The sequence below is a fragment of the Zootoca vivipara genome, chromosome 1 (genome assembly GCF_963506605.1).
Source record: "Zootoca vivipara chromosome 1, rZooViv1.1, whole genome shotgun sequence".
Taxonomy (NCBI): domain Eukaryota; kingdom Metazoa; phylum Chordata; class Lepidosauria; order Squamata; family Lacertidae; genus Zootoca; species Zootoca vivipara.
The window spans coordinates 9357729-9375712 of NC_083276.1; the positions used below are offsets into that span (position 1 = coordinate 9357729).

At 39.6% G+C, this 17984-nt stretch overlaps 1 protein-coding gene across 5 annotated transcripts in view; it reads right to left on the reverse strand.

Moving 5' to 3' along the window:
- Nucleotides 1–17984, reverse strand: part of PPP2R5E (protein phosphatase 2 regulatory subunit B'epsilon) — a 79331-nt gene that overhangs the window by 26233 nt on the left and 35114 nt on the right. For all 5 annotated transcript variants that reach the window (XM_060271399.1, XM_060271392.1, XM_060271402.1 and 2 more), the window contains exon 3: nt 7139–7335. In XM_060271399.1, coding sequence (XP_060127382.1) covers nt 7139–7335 — 197 coding nt within the window. The remainder of the gene's footprint in view (nt 1–7138; nt 7336–17984) is intronic.

The following is a 17984-nucleotide window of genomic DNA, read 5'->3' on the forward strand; positions in this document are numbered from 1 at the left end:
CTATCCCATTGATCGTTTTGGTTGCCCATAATTAGATCTTTTCTAACCCTGCAATTTTCTTTTGCATGTGAGGCAACCAGAACTTTACACATTATTCAAAATGAGGTCACACCACAGATTTGTATAAGAGAAATGTTGTATCAGCAGTTTTGTTTTCAATTCCTTTCCCAATTATCTTTATACGGAATTTGCCCTTTTCACAGCTGCTGCACACTGGGTTGACATCTTCATTCACTATGGCCCCATGGTCTTGTTCCTGGTCAGTCACCTCCAGATCAGACCCCTTAAGTGTCTATGTGAATTTAAGATTATTGTTCTCACATGCATCACTTTACACTGTAGACAGTGAATTGTATTTGTCATTTTACCACCCCTTCACTTGGTTTGGAGAGGTCCTTTGTAAGCTCTGCACAATTTTTTAAAACAATTTAGTACCATCACAAAACTTGGTCATCTGCTCATTCCTAACTCTGCATTGTTTTCAACAAGTTAAAAAGCACAAAATCCAATACCAATCTTTCAGAAACTCCACCTTCTATCTTCTCCGTTCAGAGAAATTAACCCTATACTCTGTTTCCTGCTATTTAACGTACTCCTCCATAAGAGGACATCTCCTCTTATTTTGTGTCATTTACAGCAGCCATTAAGATGTGTGTGTGTGTGTGTGTGTGTAGTACTGTAAACCAAAAACACACTAAAGATGCAATACCAACACAAGCCAGACAGGTTTTAACTACAAGCAGCATACCATACAACTTGTATAGATATACAGTGGTGCCTTGCTTAACGAATGCCCTGCTTAACTAAATTTCCACTTAACGAAAGGTTTTTTCTAGTGGAGGTTGCCTCACTAGACGAATTCGTTTTATGAAAAATTCGTCTAGCGAATCGCGGTTTCCCATAGGAATGCATTGAAATTCAATTAATGCGTTCCTATGGGCAAAAAAAAAAAATCAAAAAAAATTCAATGCATTCCTATGGGATTCGCTAGACGAATTTTTCGTTATAAGAAAAGACCCGTGGAACTAATTAAATTCGTCTAGCGAGGCACCACTGTACACTGTAATAACAGTCATCAGCCACTGTAATATAATTTATTCCAGAGTAAGCAATAAACAAAAATACAATGTAAGGATGCCGTTTTAGAGCTATCGTCTGCTAATGTCCTTAAACCTTGCAAAATATTTATGCTTTAAATGAAACGGCCAACCTGCTCTGACCTGCTTCAACCTTTATCAATATGAAACAGCTGTTACAGGGGACTGGTTCAATGTGGGAAACACAGTATTTTACTTGTTCTGCTCTCCAAGGGCAAGTGATAGTAATATGCAGGTAGCCGTGATGGTATCAGTGACAGTTGTTAACACAGTCACACTTACTACTATTGATAATCAATACTTGTGTCTGTTTCCAGAACTCTGAAAGGTTTAATTCTAAACTATGTTTTAAGTGGTTCTGTGCAAACAGTAGTTTTTTTTTCAAAAAACAGAACCACAAATGTTCCTATATTCATTGAGATCTAACTTCCCCAGCAACCTGTTTCCAAATATATTCATTCGTTCATTCTCTCTCTTTCTCTTTCTCTCTTTCTCTCTCTCTCTCTCTCTCTCACACACACACCACTTTCTCTATTCTCCTGTGTTCAGCTCCACAGGTTCTTACACTGTCACCAGTCTTCAACATACAAAATTACTTTTCCCTTAAGGATAAATGGCACCCTTGCAGGAGTGTTCAAGGAGAGCAGGACATTGGCGCAGCCTCAGACCCTATTCTTCCAAAGGTGAGTAAGATTGTCAAAAGGCTAAAAACCTGGGGCAAGCTCCTCACCAAGAAGTTTCTATATCAAAGGAATATACATTTCCTAGGGCTTACAACCCTCCATTAATTAATGCCACTAGTTCCCCAGGTTTGTGGAGAAAGCTTGGAGTTTCATCATGGGGCTTATATAATCAACAGCGAATTAATCAGCAAGAGAGTTTTTCCATCATAGTGGTACATCACATAGGCAAGCTTAGGACAATAAGCCATTGTGTCACTGGATCAGAATGAGACAATGCAATGAATACACTGTGCAGCAGAACATCTCATCCTGGGGCACTGTGAGCAGATTCATGATCCCACACTAGGGCAGCACCACTATGCTCTCAACAGGGGTGAGGTTACATAAAGGCCAGCAGCAGAACCAGCAATGACAGTGCAAAATTAAATTAAAAAATGCCTTCCAGTAGCACCTCAGAGACCAACTAAGATTGTCATTGGTATGAGCTTTCGTGTGCATGCACACTTCTTAGTTGGTCTCTAAGGTGCTACTGGAAGGAATTTTTTTATTTTGCTTCGACTACGGCAGACCAACACGGCTACCTACCTGTAACTAAGTGCAAAATTAAGTCCAAGCTTCTAATATGATTGAGCAAAATGTTGTTTATTCAACTTCTATGCCACCCTCCATCCAAGGATCACAGAGAGGTTTACAATATGAAAAAACAAAAATACCTAACATAGTAACAAACAAAAACAATACCCCCCCCCCACACAGTTTAAAGGGCCATAGACAGTAATTGTTTTATTTATTAAATTTCTATACCGTACTTTTGTCATCAAATGCTTTATAACAAACTAGTCCAACTGCTCTTCTACTGGAGCACAGTCTACCTAGAATGGAAGCAGCTTTTCTGGATTTCAGTTCTTTATTATTAAAACATCAATGATCACCTAACAGCAAGGTTACACCTGCAAGTGCGCTATTTGAGTAGTACCTGATGCATAATTCAGCAGTAGGTATCTGAATCCAAGCAAGAAAAATTAAACCAAATTTCTAGACTTTATGGATGCAGATAAAAGCTTGGAAATGTGTGTGCAATGCCTGGTCTTGGGTGGTCCCTTATGGGTAAAGCCCCTAGGCACTAAAGAAAGCTCTCTATCCTTCCATAATGCCAAAATATCCTGCTGTCCTGATCTTACTAGCCATTTAAACCCTATCTCCATGCAACAGTCTTCCACCACCATATGCCTCACTGCTGCAAGAGCGCCAATGCGTTCTTGTGCCAATGTGACTCTTGCAAGGACATGGAGCTATACTGCAAATGTGCCACAAATACGTCCATATTATAGGTATATTAATTCTTACTGCACATTCTGAAGCGCTTTAGAACAGAAGTAGTGAATGCAGCCTATACACAGCCCTGCATATCAGACATTATGGAAATATCAGGATTTTCCCAGGGACTAAGCCCCACTTCTTTAAATTATGGGAGCCTACCAATTATATTTTTTACAATGCAGAACTGTGGCAATGAATCTAGTTAGTGTTAAACTGAAAGGATGGTGCCTTTCAAAGGATAAAAATTGTCACTGGTTTCATAATCAAAGACAGGGACTGCTCAGCTAGAAAGGTAAAGCAGCAGAGAGGCCAGATGAGATCTGAAGGGAACACGAAATCAAAACTGCAGCATGGTAGCTAACTGGGATTGGCAATGCAGGGTTTTCCACAGCAGTCTGTCTACTTCACTTTTAAGAACAGCGAGATTCACAAGTACCATAGAAATTATACCACCAAACCGGCATCACTTTTTTTCTCCACTTACAGCACAACCCCCGAGATAAAGCTGTCAATTACGGTAGTTAACTGAATCATACCTTTCATTTTGCCTATACATTAATAAAATCAGCTCTGTCAGATTTTAGTTAAACCTGTACACCTAAGGATGCATATATAGCAAGCACTAGAGCATGAACATTTTATGCTTCCCATAAGCATGGTACAGGGAAATTGGATGTTGCTGGGATGCAATAAAAGGTAAAGGGACCCCCTGATCGTTAGGTCCAGTCGTGACAGACTCTGGGGTTGCGGCGCTCATCTCGCGTTGTTGGCCAAGGGAGCCGGCGTACAGCTTCCAGGTCATGTGGCCAGCATGACAAAGCCGCTTCTGGCGAACCAGAGCAGCACACGGAAACGCCGTTTACCTTCCCGCTGTCGCGGTACCTATTTATCTACTTGCACTTTGACATGCTTTCGAACTGCTAGGTTGGCAGGAGCTGGGACCGAGCAACGGGAGCTCACCCCGTCGCAGGGATCCGAACTGTCGACCTTCTGATTGGCAAGCCCTAGGCTCTGTGGTTTAACCCACAGCACCTCCTGCGTCCCTTGCTGGGATGCAATACACATATCCCATTAATGCAACTTCAATCTAAACAGCCCCTTCACAAATGGCCAACTTAAACAAATATTCCTCACAACCCTTTCAACTTTATTTCATCATTTATACCGTTCAGTTACAGCAGCTAAGGATAAGCCAATGTTTCCCATCTATGTTATCCTAAAGCATTAAAAAAATACTGTGACACTGTGACCCAGGATCAAGACATGGGCATCTCTGCTTCAGAAGGGGAAATTCCCTTTCCCAGGACCATGTTTAAGAAGCAGCAATTGGGGAAGTCTTTTTGGCAGATACTTTTACCGACAAAGAACCACCAGTTCGAACTCTGCTTCTTTGATCCATTGCTTCTGAGGAGGTTTGTTTGCCAACATCCTCAGATATCAATTATCCCTCTTCAGAAATCCATTCAGCTATTTCCCAGTAACAATGGTGTGCAAGCCCCAATATGGAAGCACTGCCCCTTAAATGCAAGTCGATCTCCCACCAGGGAGGTGGGAACTGGAACACACACCTCTGTATTTCAGCCCCCTGGAGGTTTCAGGCCATGACTGAAGCAACACTCCAGGTTTCCTCCTTTCCAACCTAGGTTCTGGTGCTTGACACTGAGCAAATACTGCATGCTTGTCATTATTACCAATCCGCCAAACTCTGCAATACAAACTCTGACTCCAAGTACTCTGAAGCCCTCACTACCCGCCATCCACCCCTGAGTAGCAGTTCTCTGCAATGTTCAGTCACAACCTCAATATCAATTCCCTACTTGCTTAACCATGTCCAACAAATGTGAGTCCATAAAAAAGTAACCTTTATATTGCCTTACAGAAGAACAGTGGTGAATTTACAGAGGAAGGAAATTCCACAAAGTGGATCACCCTTTCAATGAGTGCCTGGTGCTTAAAATTTGTTTAACGTCTTGTAATGGAGTTGGGGAAAATTATTGCAATGTATTAACGTGTTGACTTAAGCTGCAATTCTACACACACTTACCTGGGAGTAGGTCCCAGTGAAATCAATGGGTCTTGCATCCAAGCAAGTACTGTATGTACAGTATTGTCCTATAAATCAGACTTATACCACTGACAAGTGTAAATCCTAAACCCAATTTCCAAGACTAAATGCCACTTCACATGTGTGCTAGTATCTAGAATGGGGACAGAATGTATACACTCAGTGTCCAAGTAGTACAGCAAACAATTTTGCAAACAAGCATTTCATAAAAGTTTACACTGTTGAACAGTTCACAGATTTATGCACAGAGTACAGACATAGCATGTTTTCAGAGCATATCAGTACAAATATTGATTCAATACTTATACTGGGGTCTGTGATTCTTTACTTTTTACTGTAAAAAAAACAACAACCCACAACCCACTCTTCAAAAACAAACAAAGCCGCAAATGGAAGAGAGTGGCAAATGGCCATGGAGCAGCGTAATAATCTGTGAGCAACACTTTCTGAGACCCGATGCCTTGGAATGACAAAAACACCCTCCTGGCATGATATACCACCAGCCCTGGTGTCCTGGGCTAAGAAATTGAGAGAGAACCTGGAGAATAAGCAAGTGTAAAGTGATGCACAAGGGGAGAATAAATCCTCATATATTAAGTGTGTCTGAACTGACAAGTGATGAAGCAGGGAAAAGACCTTGGGGTCAAAGTAAATAGCTCAATGAAGATATGGACCCCACTGTGCAGAAGCTGTGAAAAAGGCAAATTCCATGTTAGGGATCATTAGGCTTTTTAGTTTTAAAAAAAACAGTAAGGAGGGAAATGATGTGTATTCAATTATGTACGCTGTAGAGAAAATTAACAGAGTGAGGTTTTTCTCTCTATCTCAGAACACTAGAAGCTGGTAACAGCCAATGCAAGCTTAATGTTGGAAGATGAAAGGAAGTACTTCACACTGTGCACTGTTAAACTATGGAATTCAATACCACAAAATGTAATCATGACGACTAAATAGGGTGGCTTTAAAATAAAATTAAGGCAGATTTGTGTTTCTCAGTGCAAGATGTCCATTACGGCAACCAAAACCATTTTTGTCGCAAAGTTCTGCATAAAACCAGACTGAAAGGGATCTAGACAACACACAACTTTCTAGCCTAAGACTCCAATACTCAAGACTAGACAATTTCCCAGTCTGCTTGAGTAAAAAGATAGGTACATCAAAGGGCACATCACTGCCTTCTTGAGAACAGTAGGCATGGAACCCTCTCTCAAGGTTGCCCAGACACATAATCTCAGCCTTCCTGTCTTTGTCAGCCAGGAAAGGGAAAGGATCAAGCATATCTCTCAAAGAATTTCATCCATTTCCTCTAGTCAAACAAATAAAAGTAGGCATAGAAACCTGATAAAGACTGTGTTAAAGACACATTCAGCACACTCCACATACAACTACAGTTCAAGTCTGAACAGATGTGAAAAAATTTATTCACAAAGTGCTTTGCAATCTCAACATAGACTCTGGTGGCTCCTCCAACTTCCACTGCACGCCAAGTTGTAAAAGGCCCCTCACCATTTGAAAAATCAATACAATTAGTAATACAGTGCTAGGTGCAATCCAAATAACTACTGTATTTAAAATCCATAACTTTAAAGCATTTTAATGTCACATATGTAAAATGGTATTTCTCCTAACATCAAAACACTGCACAACGACTTTTGAACATTGTATAGAAGTGTTCTGAACCACAGCTAAGAAGCCCAACATTTGAAAGACCTGTATTTAAACAAAATAAGGAATATGAAGCCTCCTATGATTCTTCTGTGATCCCAACCCACCCACTGCATTTTGAGCAGACATAATAAATTTGGCTGCATCTCATATAGTGAATTACCAGAAGTAAAGTTGTCTTCCCTATTTTGCATCTGAAAGACTTTCCAGCAATACGCAATATCTGTCATGCAAACTCCAATGTTCTATTGAGCACACATACTAGCTAGCACTATCTTGATTTATAAAGTGTTCGTGATAAAACTTACCATTCTAACTACTTCAGGATAAGTCTGCTCTGTCAAACAGCCCCTGCTTATTGTAATGTAATCCACAAGTTCATTAAGAGTTGAGCGCTTGTATTCTTTCATTTTAAGATCAGAAAGTGTGTCCATGAAGTCAAAAATGACACAGCACTGCTGAAGTTTCTTTAGGAACAACTCAGGTTGCTCTGAAGTTGGAACGTCTGGAAGGGAAAAAAGGAAAGCCTGTGTTAGTCTTAACATTCCTGCATAAAACAAATCACGCTTCAAAAGGACAACAAACATTGCATATATTTTTTTGTAAATCAATAAAATCTTTAATAAAAAAAGGACAACAAAAGCAGAAACACCCATTGAATATCTGTAAAAAAAGAAACCATATGAACAATTATGCTTTTCAGATATTGGTATGTTGGATACTAAATCACCAACTAGTAATATATCCATGGTTTCATAAATAAGCCCAAACTCAAGCCCAAGCAGGCAAAAGGCAATCTGGCAGCCTTAGTCCTTCAATAGAACCAATAATTTCCATCTAGCACTAGTAGAATATCACAAACAGCTCAAATAATAAAATAGCACTTTTTATTTATTTACAGGCATATTAAGACTGGGGCCAAGAAACTGGCTCACATTTTATTACAACAGTTGTCACTTGTATTTTCAACTAATAATATGGTATAATCTCTTCAAAAACTGCACAGAGATCTGGGAATGGGGAGTTGGGCAAGTTTAGCTTTCATTTTAAAAAATATTGCATATATTTGAGTTTATTTTGGATGAGAAAAGACTAAAAAAAAACCCAACATTTTACTTTCCTATAGCAGCATATTGGATGCACAAGTAAATCTTTTTAAAGTATAATACTACACCACTCAACGCTCTCCTCACTATACATGTGTGAGTGTTTAATAGGTTGTTGTTGTTGTTGTTGTATTTATATACCCTGCCCACCTGGCTGGGTTTCCCCAGCCACTCTGGGGGGCTCCCAACAGAATATTAAAAACATTATAAAACACCAAACATTAAAAACTTCCCTAAACAGGGCTGCCTTCAAGTGTCTTCAAAAAGTTGTGTAGCTCTTTATCTACTTGATATCTGATGGGAGGGCATTCCACAGGGAGGGCGCCACCGCTGAGAAGGCCCTCTGCCTGCTTCCCTGTAACTTCACTTGAGGGAACCACCAGAAGAAACTCGGAAGAGGACCTCAGTGTAAGTACTGTAATATGTATAATTTATAATGCTTTAAACCATATGCAGGTGACTCTCTCTCCCCCCCCCCCCCCCCCGGTACATGATCGATTTGTGCATGTCTGCATATATGCGGGCACTGGGAAATAAACAAATATATTTAAAGCAGGAAATGGCAGGAGAGAGCTGGAGAGTCCTTGCGGCTCGTGAGGACACCTCTCCTGGAGCCCAAAGAGGACTTCATTGAGGGTGAAGGATGCCCCAAAGAGATTCGGGGTGCAGCAGGGCTGACACACACAGTAGCGCAGCAGCCACTTTTCTGCACATCCCCCCCCCAGCCTCCCCAGACAGAGGAGAGAGAGCTGGAGAGCAGGAAAAGACAGGTGTTTAGAGGCTTTTTAGAGGGTGTTCTTGACTTAGGCAATTTTTGCTTATGCACACAGGGGCCCGTAACGTAACCTGTGCATAAGCCGGGGGGGGGGGGGCTGTATACATAAACCTTTTGTATTTATTGCTTCATACTGAACAGGGTGGATAAAAATCAATGATTTTTTTAAAAAAATCAAAAAAATCGGATTTTTTTGATTTAAATCGGATTTTTTTGATTTAAATCGATTTTTTTGATTTAAATCGGATTTTTTTTAATAAAATGCTTTTCGAGGAAAACATATTACCATCCAAAGGTTATTCCATCATGAAATAAAGATTAGTTTTTTAATTTTGTAGTATAAGGTTGTATATATTTAATTTTGGGGGTAAATAAATTCCATTAATCCATTCACAATGTCATGCTCTTCCAGAGGTTTTTGTAAGATTATTGGGCAGTTTCTCTGCCTACAAGATATTATCACAGGTGCTTGGTTTACTTTTGCAGTTCTCAAAACTGAATTTGACTCAACAGAGATCACATGCCTCTTCTTCACAGCAAAAATGTTATAACATGAACAGAGTTGAGAAAAAGACCTTAATCCTATTGTTCTACAAACCTATGAATACAGAAGCAACCCCTTCAGTGCTAAGTTTCAAGAAGTTCAGTGAATAGAATAGAAACAATATTTTTCTGATTGTTTGGAGTGGACAGTATTTAAGTTTTTCATGTGTAGGCTGGGCTGACAGTCTAAGTTTCTTAAAATATATATATTTTGTTTCTGTTTAGCCAAATTAGTTAACAAACATGGATGTTTGTTTAAGCAAATAACATTTGCTGAAATGTTATTGTTTCAGTTGAATAAATCTATTTAAATGGTTATTATTAAGGTAATGATTATTTTTCTCCTTCCTAAGTACAACAGTAAAGTTGTCCAAATATGAATGATTAACCTATTAAACTGGGGATAAAAAAACTAATATGAAAAGTTGTTATTCTAAAAATCTTCATCTACTTGCATATTAAAGTTATACCAGCAAGAATTAGTCTTTATGATTTAAATCAACTATGATTTAAATCAAGCCTTACTGACTAGTGATTTAAATCGTGATTTAAATCGTGATTTAAATCAGTTTGATTTAAATCAAATCCACCCTGATACTGAATCAATGTTTGACTCAAAATATTGTATGAAGGTAACCATGAATGTGGCAAGTCATCATAAATCTCCTCAGAACAGTTGACTGTTTCCATTTTATTCACAGTGGCAAGTTAGTTACGCTGCTACACATTTTCAAAGGAAATGCATGAAATGTAGATTAATCTCAAGTACCCAGGGGGCTAATAATAATGGGCAAGTCACAAGAACAAACACTGAGCTTTATTTGAACAGCAGACACCAAGCAAAGGCAAAAAGATTTTTCCTCTACCCTGCAGTTTGATTAGGCGCAGCAGCGTTATTCACAATGTTTAAACAGCATGGCAAAACAAGACCAAAAAAACCCCAAATTGTATTTTAAAAAGCAATGCTTCAACGGGTACACATTTTGCAGTCTTAAACAAGGCTGTTTATCTTCAGACTCTCACCCGATACATATAAGATAAGATGACAATTTTTGCTTTCTATTAGGAAGTTCTGGATTCCAAATTCTAATTGGAAACAAAATTAAAATATATAGGAGTTTTGTGGCATAGTATATTTCAGGGTGGATTTGATTTAAATCAAACTGATTTAAATCACGATTTAAATCACGATTTAAATCACTAGTCAGTAAGGCTTGATTTAAATCATAGTTTTCTACATAAAGACTAATTCTTGCTGGTATAACTTTAATATGCAAGTAGATGAAGATTTTTAGAATAACAACTTTTCATATTAGTTTTTTATCCCCAGTTTAATAGGTTAATCATTCATATTTGGACAACTTTACTGTTGTACTTAGGAAGGAGAAAAATAATCATTACCTTAATAATAACAATTTAAATAGATTTATTCAACTGAAACAATATCATTACAGCATATGTTATTTGCTTAAACAAACATCCATGTTTGTTAACTAATTTGGCTAAACAAAAACAATATATATATATTTTAAGAAACTTAGACTGTCAGCCCAGCCTACACATGAAAAACTTAAATACTGTCCACTCCAATCAGAAAAATATTGTTTCTATTCTATTCACTGAACTTCTTGAAACTTAGCACTGAAGGGGTTGTTTCTGTATTCATAGGTTTGTAGAACAATAGGATTAAGGTCTTTTTCTCAACTCTGTTCATGTTATAACTTTTTTGCTGGGAAGAAGAGGCATGTGATCTCTGTTGAGTCAAATTCAGTTTTGAGAACTGCAAAAGTAAACCAAGCACCTGCGATAATATCTTGTAGGCAGAGAAACTGCCCAATAATCTTACAAGTACCTCTGGAAGAGCATGACATTGTGAATGGATTAATGGAATTTATTTAGCCCCAAAATTAAACATATACAACCTTATTCTACATAGTTAAAAAACTAATCTTTATTTCATGATGGAATAACCTTTGGGTGGTAATATATTTTCTTCAAAAAGCATTTTATTTAAAAAAATCCAATTTAAATCAAAAAAATCGATTTAAATAAAAAAAATCCGATTTAAATCAAAAAAAACTGAATTTTTTGATTTTTTTAAAAAAAATCATTGATTTTTATCCACCCTGGTATATTTTCCCATTCAACACCATGTATCTAATAATAGCCAAATCAAAACCCGAATGTCTATTCCAAGCCTTGGCTTTGCATGCTCCTTCTTCCCCTTGCATGCTCCAATTTCTTCCCTGAATGGACACAGGCAGCACAGCCACTCCAGACTGAACCACACTGATTGGTAGGCTTACATTTATGTCAGGCACCACAATTCACATGCTGCTGCCTGAATGGGATAGAAGAGGCCATTTCTTTACCCCGCACATTACAGAGCTATATAACTGCTTTCCACTGCCTGTCTGTGCTTCAGCTGCAAGATATGACAGCTAATACTACCTCAGCTTCTCCACAGACACTGTCACTAAATTGGTTTACACTGAGTGCAAGAGTTGTGCTTTCCTGCATTAGGAGTTATTCAACTGCCTAATTCTATGTGTTGCTGCTTTAAGTGCTTTGTGACTGGGTCACAAACAGAAGAGAAAGAACAGAAAAACAACAACTGTAGAGCACTACTTTTAAGTAGATTTTTAACTTAAAAAAAAATCATGAACAGAGCAATCTTTCAACTTGTCCAGAACTTTTCTGCAGGCCAGATGGTAAGCAATAGAAACCAAGAAGGGGTGGATAAGGAGAGAAAAGAAAAGCTAGGCGTGATGAAAAGCCCACATCTGAAATTTAACAGATTTATACAGTGGAATCTTAGAAGCCAAACAGCTGTAAACTCAAACATTTCGGCTCCCGAATGATTGAAAACCGGAAGTGATTGTTTTGGTTTTTGAATGATTTCCGGAAGCCGAACATTCAGTGCGGCTTTCGATTGGCTGCAGGACACTCCTGCAGCTAATCAGAAGTCGCGCCTTGGAAGTCAAACGATTTGGAAGTTGAACGGATTCCATTTGACTTCCAAGGTACGTCTGTATTAAACCAATGGTGACTATGGCCCATGGGCAAAATGTGACCCGTCAGGTCCATTTCAGGAAGTCATGCCCCCCCCCAACGACATCAGGTGTGGGATGGATAAGAATGGGAGTTTAAAGGAATGATCAGCAGCTTAAAGTTTCTGGTTGCTCCTTGGATCCAGCAAGGGCGCTCCCACCTTTCAGCTGATGGGTGGATTGGAACGTGACTGTAACATCCCCATTCCCCATGTTTCTTCTTCAAACCATGGAAGTTTGAAAAAGTGGAAGACCTTGAAGGTACACTTCCATCTGCCCATGAACTAATAAGCAGATTGGAGTATGCATTCAACAACACCCCCCACACCCCCACAAGGTTCTTCAAACCTCAGCAGTTTGCTCCAGGGATGTGTACAAAGGACTTAAAATCAGCCGCACAAACAACCCCCACCCCATTTTTAATTCAAACCAAGAGGAATTCTTGCAGAGGGTTGTTTAGAAGCCCCACAGTTCACTTCAATTGGGACTATCAGCTCAGGTGAGTTGACAGGTGGGCACCCTTGTCAGAGGGAAGAGAGATAAAGATTTGGCCATCTGTCCAGAAAAGGTTCCCCACCCCTGGATTAAACCAAGCTAGGTGCAAAACAAATTTCAAGGCTACTGACAAAAAACAACAATAGCTGCTTCCACATTTTTAAATATTATAATAAATATTATAGTGAGTGGAAGAGCAGAAGATAAATGCGGCACATCAAAGCTGGTCCATGGGTACTCTGTCCTGCCTAGCAACTGTCGCCTGCAAAACTGCAGAAAGTCATTTATCACTGGATGCCTTAATTATTATAATCATTGATATTTATACCCTGCTCTTCTGCTCACTGAGCACTTTGAGTGACTAACAAAAAAAAGCAAAACAATAAAAAGAGCAGCATGTTTGTAAGCCAAAGAAAGCCATCCGCTAGACTTTGGCCTGGGACTGACAGTGCTTGCTCTCTGGCACATCTAAGGCCTTTTCAGTTTCTAGGAACCCTTAGAAGTGCCCTGCCTCTTTGGATGGGTGCTATATCCTTGTTTTCAAGCTTAAGGCTGCCAAAAATACGATATCCAGAAAAAGTGTCATAGAATCATAGGATTGCAGAGTTGGAGGGTACCCAAGGGTCATCTAGTCCAACCCCTGCAATGCAGGGGTTTTCTCTTCTGAATGCATGAGCTCAGTAAGATATGGTTTATTTGAAACATAAATATACTACTTATCTTTCAGTTAGGACTTTAGGGTGTTGAACAACCATTGGTAAAGGTAGGTACAGGACCCCTGGATGGTTAAGTCCAGTCAAAGGTGACTATGTGGTGCAATGCTCATCTCTACTTTCACACCGAGGGAGCCGGCGTTTGTCCGCAGCCGGCTTTTCCGGGTCATGTGGCCAGCATGACTAAACTGCTTCTGGCACAACAGGGTTCCATGACAGAGCCAGAGAGCTTTATCTACTTGCGCTGATATGCTTTCAAACTGCTAGGTTGGCAGGAGCTGGGACAGATCAATGGGAGCTCACCCCGTCGGGTGGATTCGAACTGCCAACCTTACAACCGGCATGCTCAAGAGGTTCGGTGGTTTAGACCACAGCACCACCTGCGTCTGTTGTAGAACCATTATGTCACAATACAAGTAACGACAAAGGATAAAATCCTTAAAACAGAAAACTTAATTTTACAACTATTTAAGAAGCCTGGGTGATTAAGAACTTTTTTGTCTGGTACCAAAAACATTACAAGGTAGATGTAAAGTCTACAAGTCTACAAGTCTCTTTTATTGTTTAGAAGCGTATCTCAGATAAATAAGGTACCTGGAACAGAGTGTCAAACAGAACTTAGTGCACAGAAAGATTGCTATCGGGCTTTGACATATGTTCTCGTCCAAAACATACCTAAAGCAGTTTAGGCTCCTTCATAATCCTGAAGTGCTTTCTCTGTGAGCTGAAATAGCAGAGCTTAAGTCAGCTGGCATTCAGCTGGATCTCAATTTCTGCAAGACACTTCGTAAGTCCTTCAACCTCTGCCTCTGGGTCAAAAGAGGCAATGCAGACTGAGGCTTCTGAAGCTCACGTTAGCACAGCAATCTCCACACTACAGTATATGCAGGCACTTTGTGAAACTGTAGCAGGCCTGAGTTCTGGAGAAGCTGAGATCATCCATAGGGGAAGTACAAACACAAAGAAGGAGTAGATATCACTCGTGTAACATGGCAGTCCTCTAGCTCTCAAGAACTAACAGATGCAAAAATAGGTAAAGCTGATAATGGCTTGGATACCAAGATAAATTAAAGTACCGTAGTTTGTGGAAGGAAAGTTTCCAAGACTCTCTTTCCCAGCAGGCTCACTCCCAGCACACGGGATCAAGCCATTCTTATTCTCTGTACCCCAAATGCTGCATGGACCATCATGCAAATCAATCCATCAAACCATTTTCAGACTGTAAGCTGTAGAACCTATTTCCACTGATGTGATTCAGCCCATTTACTCATAACAAGAGGGCCACTATTATTGCCCCCAAATATGTAGAATATACTATTTCATATATATATTGCCCTGTTGCCACCCTTTTCTGTCTCTATATAGTCTGATTCTCATTCTCACTCCACTCAATATTCCATTCAAGACTCACTCACTCCATTTAAACTTCATTTGCAACGGATTTGTGCTGAGCATGCGCAGGTCCACATCATTATGAAACTCTATTGAACAATACTGGTCACAAAAATACCTCTGAAAAAACAACAAAAACCCAAACTACAAATATGTTGCACTACACTTAGATGAAAACACACTATGTGTTCCCCTTGACCTAACACAGTTTCCTTTAAAAAAAAACTACAGCAAAAACTGAGAAATGTTTCCAGAAAAACCACCCCAGAAGTCTATGCAAGAAAAACAACCTGCACCTGTCAACATGCCAGTCTTGCTCATCAGAAACTTAACTCCTTCGAAATGAGCCACAGAATGCTCAAAGTTACAACATTTAATTAGCAGAGTTGCAGAGTTTTGAAGGCACCAAAGGAACTCAATATGGAATGCACCTCCAAGAGCTGAATATACTCTTGTATATTCTATCATAGGGCGAATGATTATTCAGACATCTTTTTTCCTTCCTCCTTTGTTATGCTGCTTCATTGGTTGTGCCAGTAATTATACATTTTTATTGCTGACTATTATTTTTAATTTTGGCTGCAAGTTCATTTGAGCAGTTCAAAAAGCGTAACATGAATGTTTAGAATAAATACTATTTGCTGCAGTCTGCTTACCGTAATATTTTAGGATCTTTATTTTTTTCGATCACATACATTCCTATATTCACTTTTACTTTCACAGTGTCTTTTTGTCTCCCATTAGACTCAGAGGATATCTCTTAACTCTTCACAGGAGAATGGATCAAAGGAAAGGTTTCCATGTTTTTCAAGACTGTGGTTAGGGTAGAGCCAAAGGTTTTTAGACAACAGCATGAAGAAGCTCCAAACCCATGTATTTATAGACTGTCATGAGACAAGATTAAAAAGCTGCCATACATTCTGCAGTTAGGGCATTATAAATCTAGTGCAAGAGATACCAGAAACATTTGACCTTTCATGTCACTACAGCATTTCCCCCCTTCCTTTCCCATTCTTGGGTTTTTTTTTTACCCCCATCTCAAAAGCAATTCTAATTCCTTTTCAACTGCAGTCAACATCTGCATTATATATATATATATATATATATATATATATATATATATATATATATATATATATCAGAAGCAGAATCCTCCTTTGGGATTGCTAATTCCACGTTAAATTTATTTCCTTTCCCACAACTATTTTCCTGGGTCACCAAGTAGAAAGTAATGCAAAACACTTACTTCAAATATATGATTGTTTGCAGTAGGGATCTTTCTCATTAAGGCCCCCAGGTTAGCTTATTTTATGTTCTGTTTTGATGTTATGGGTCACCAAGGGAACCAGATTAGCACATTCTGCTTTCTCAGTTTAGGGATATATATTTTTTAAATCTAATGTTTTGATGCTGGCCTTGAAACTTGACACTCTATCCAACACACTCCCGCTTCAATTCCAAGAACCACTTGTATCCTCTTCTGGTATCTTATTTCCTTCCTTCTTTCAGGTGAAATAACACTGTATATCCACTGTTGCTTTAAAATCTGACTCACCCTACTGTATACAATGTGTTTCTTCTCTCACGCAGCAGTTTAATGGCATTTATGTACTATTTTGAAATATAGTCTTACCACATCAGTGGCACAAGAACATCATGCCTTGCGTATCTATGGCAGTTCAAAATCTGAACCTTTTCAACAGTTTTCCCATCAAGAACAATTTTAAAAGAAAATGAAAAGGTCACCTTCCACCCAACCCCATGGATCTATTCCCATGTGTATGTGTATACAGATCAGAGAATTCAGCTTTTCTTTACAACTTTTCAGTCAATTTGATGTGGTTGGTTTTGTTTCTAGCAAAGAGCACACACAGCCCTCCAATTCTGATATTCCAATCACCCGGCACACAAGCATGTGCGCACACATATAGGCTTGCAAGGGAAACCATACTTTCCTACTGATAACACAAAAGAACACTACTGTAAAGTGCACTGGTTTTTTAGTGTTTGTAAAGGGTCCAAGGTAAATTTACCTACAACTTAATTTATAGAGATTTTAATACAGTGGTGTTCAGAGTTCTTCTAATCAACAGCTAAAGTCCCAAATGGAATAAGATTGCCCAACTGATATTCTTTTAGTGACAACTATCTGTACCCAGCCATGCGCTGCTGTGGCTCATCCCTGTGACTCCCCCCCCCACCGCGTCCCAACCCATGACCCATCCCGAACCCGTCCTGCCCCTACCCCCAACCCAGGCGAGCCCCCACCTCCACTCAGCCCAGCCTGCTGTTTTGCTCTTGGTGAGGAAAGGTTTTCTAGCTGCAGTACCAGTGGAGTCGCCGCTAGAGGGCGATGTTTTGCAACATCTCCTGTTCCTGTTTTTCTGGTTTTTTCTGGTTTTGTGATAGGTGTGACATCTGTATAATCTAAGTTTATACAAACACTTGCCTATTCGCATGTGACCAAATTTGTGACAAAGTTGTGTCCAAATTTCAACGCAATCGGTCAAACGGTTTCGGAGAAAAGTGGAAATTAACAAACATAGACCTTTTACATTTACAGAAATATAGACAGTCACGGGGGCAAATAAAGCAGCAGCATAAAAACAGGATAATAAGTCCATGCATAAGAACAGATCACTGGAAAACTACAAACTCCTCTGCTTTTAAGAAGCCCATACTACAATGGTCTAAAACAAGGGTCAGCAAACTTTTTCAGTAGGGGGCCGGTCCGCTGTCCCTCAGACCTTGTGGAGGGCTGGACTATATTTGGGGGGGGGTGAACAAATTCCTATGCCCCACAAATAACCCAGAGATGCATTTTAAATAAAAGGACACATTCTACTCATGTAGAAACATGCTGATTCCCGGACCGTCCGTGGGTGTCAGGAGTATGGGCAGGAGTCAGGCTCTGGGGCCTGTAGTGCTTTGCAGGACTGGGGCCTGCCTCAGCTTGTGCTGGAGCAGCAAGGCGTGGCCACACAGGTGAAGACCTCAGCTTGTGCTGGAGAGGCAAGGAGTAGTCACCCAGGTGGGGCCACTTGATATCTGACTGCACCTGGTGGCAGGAGCTGGGAGGG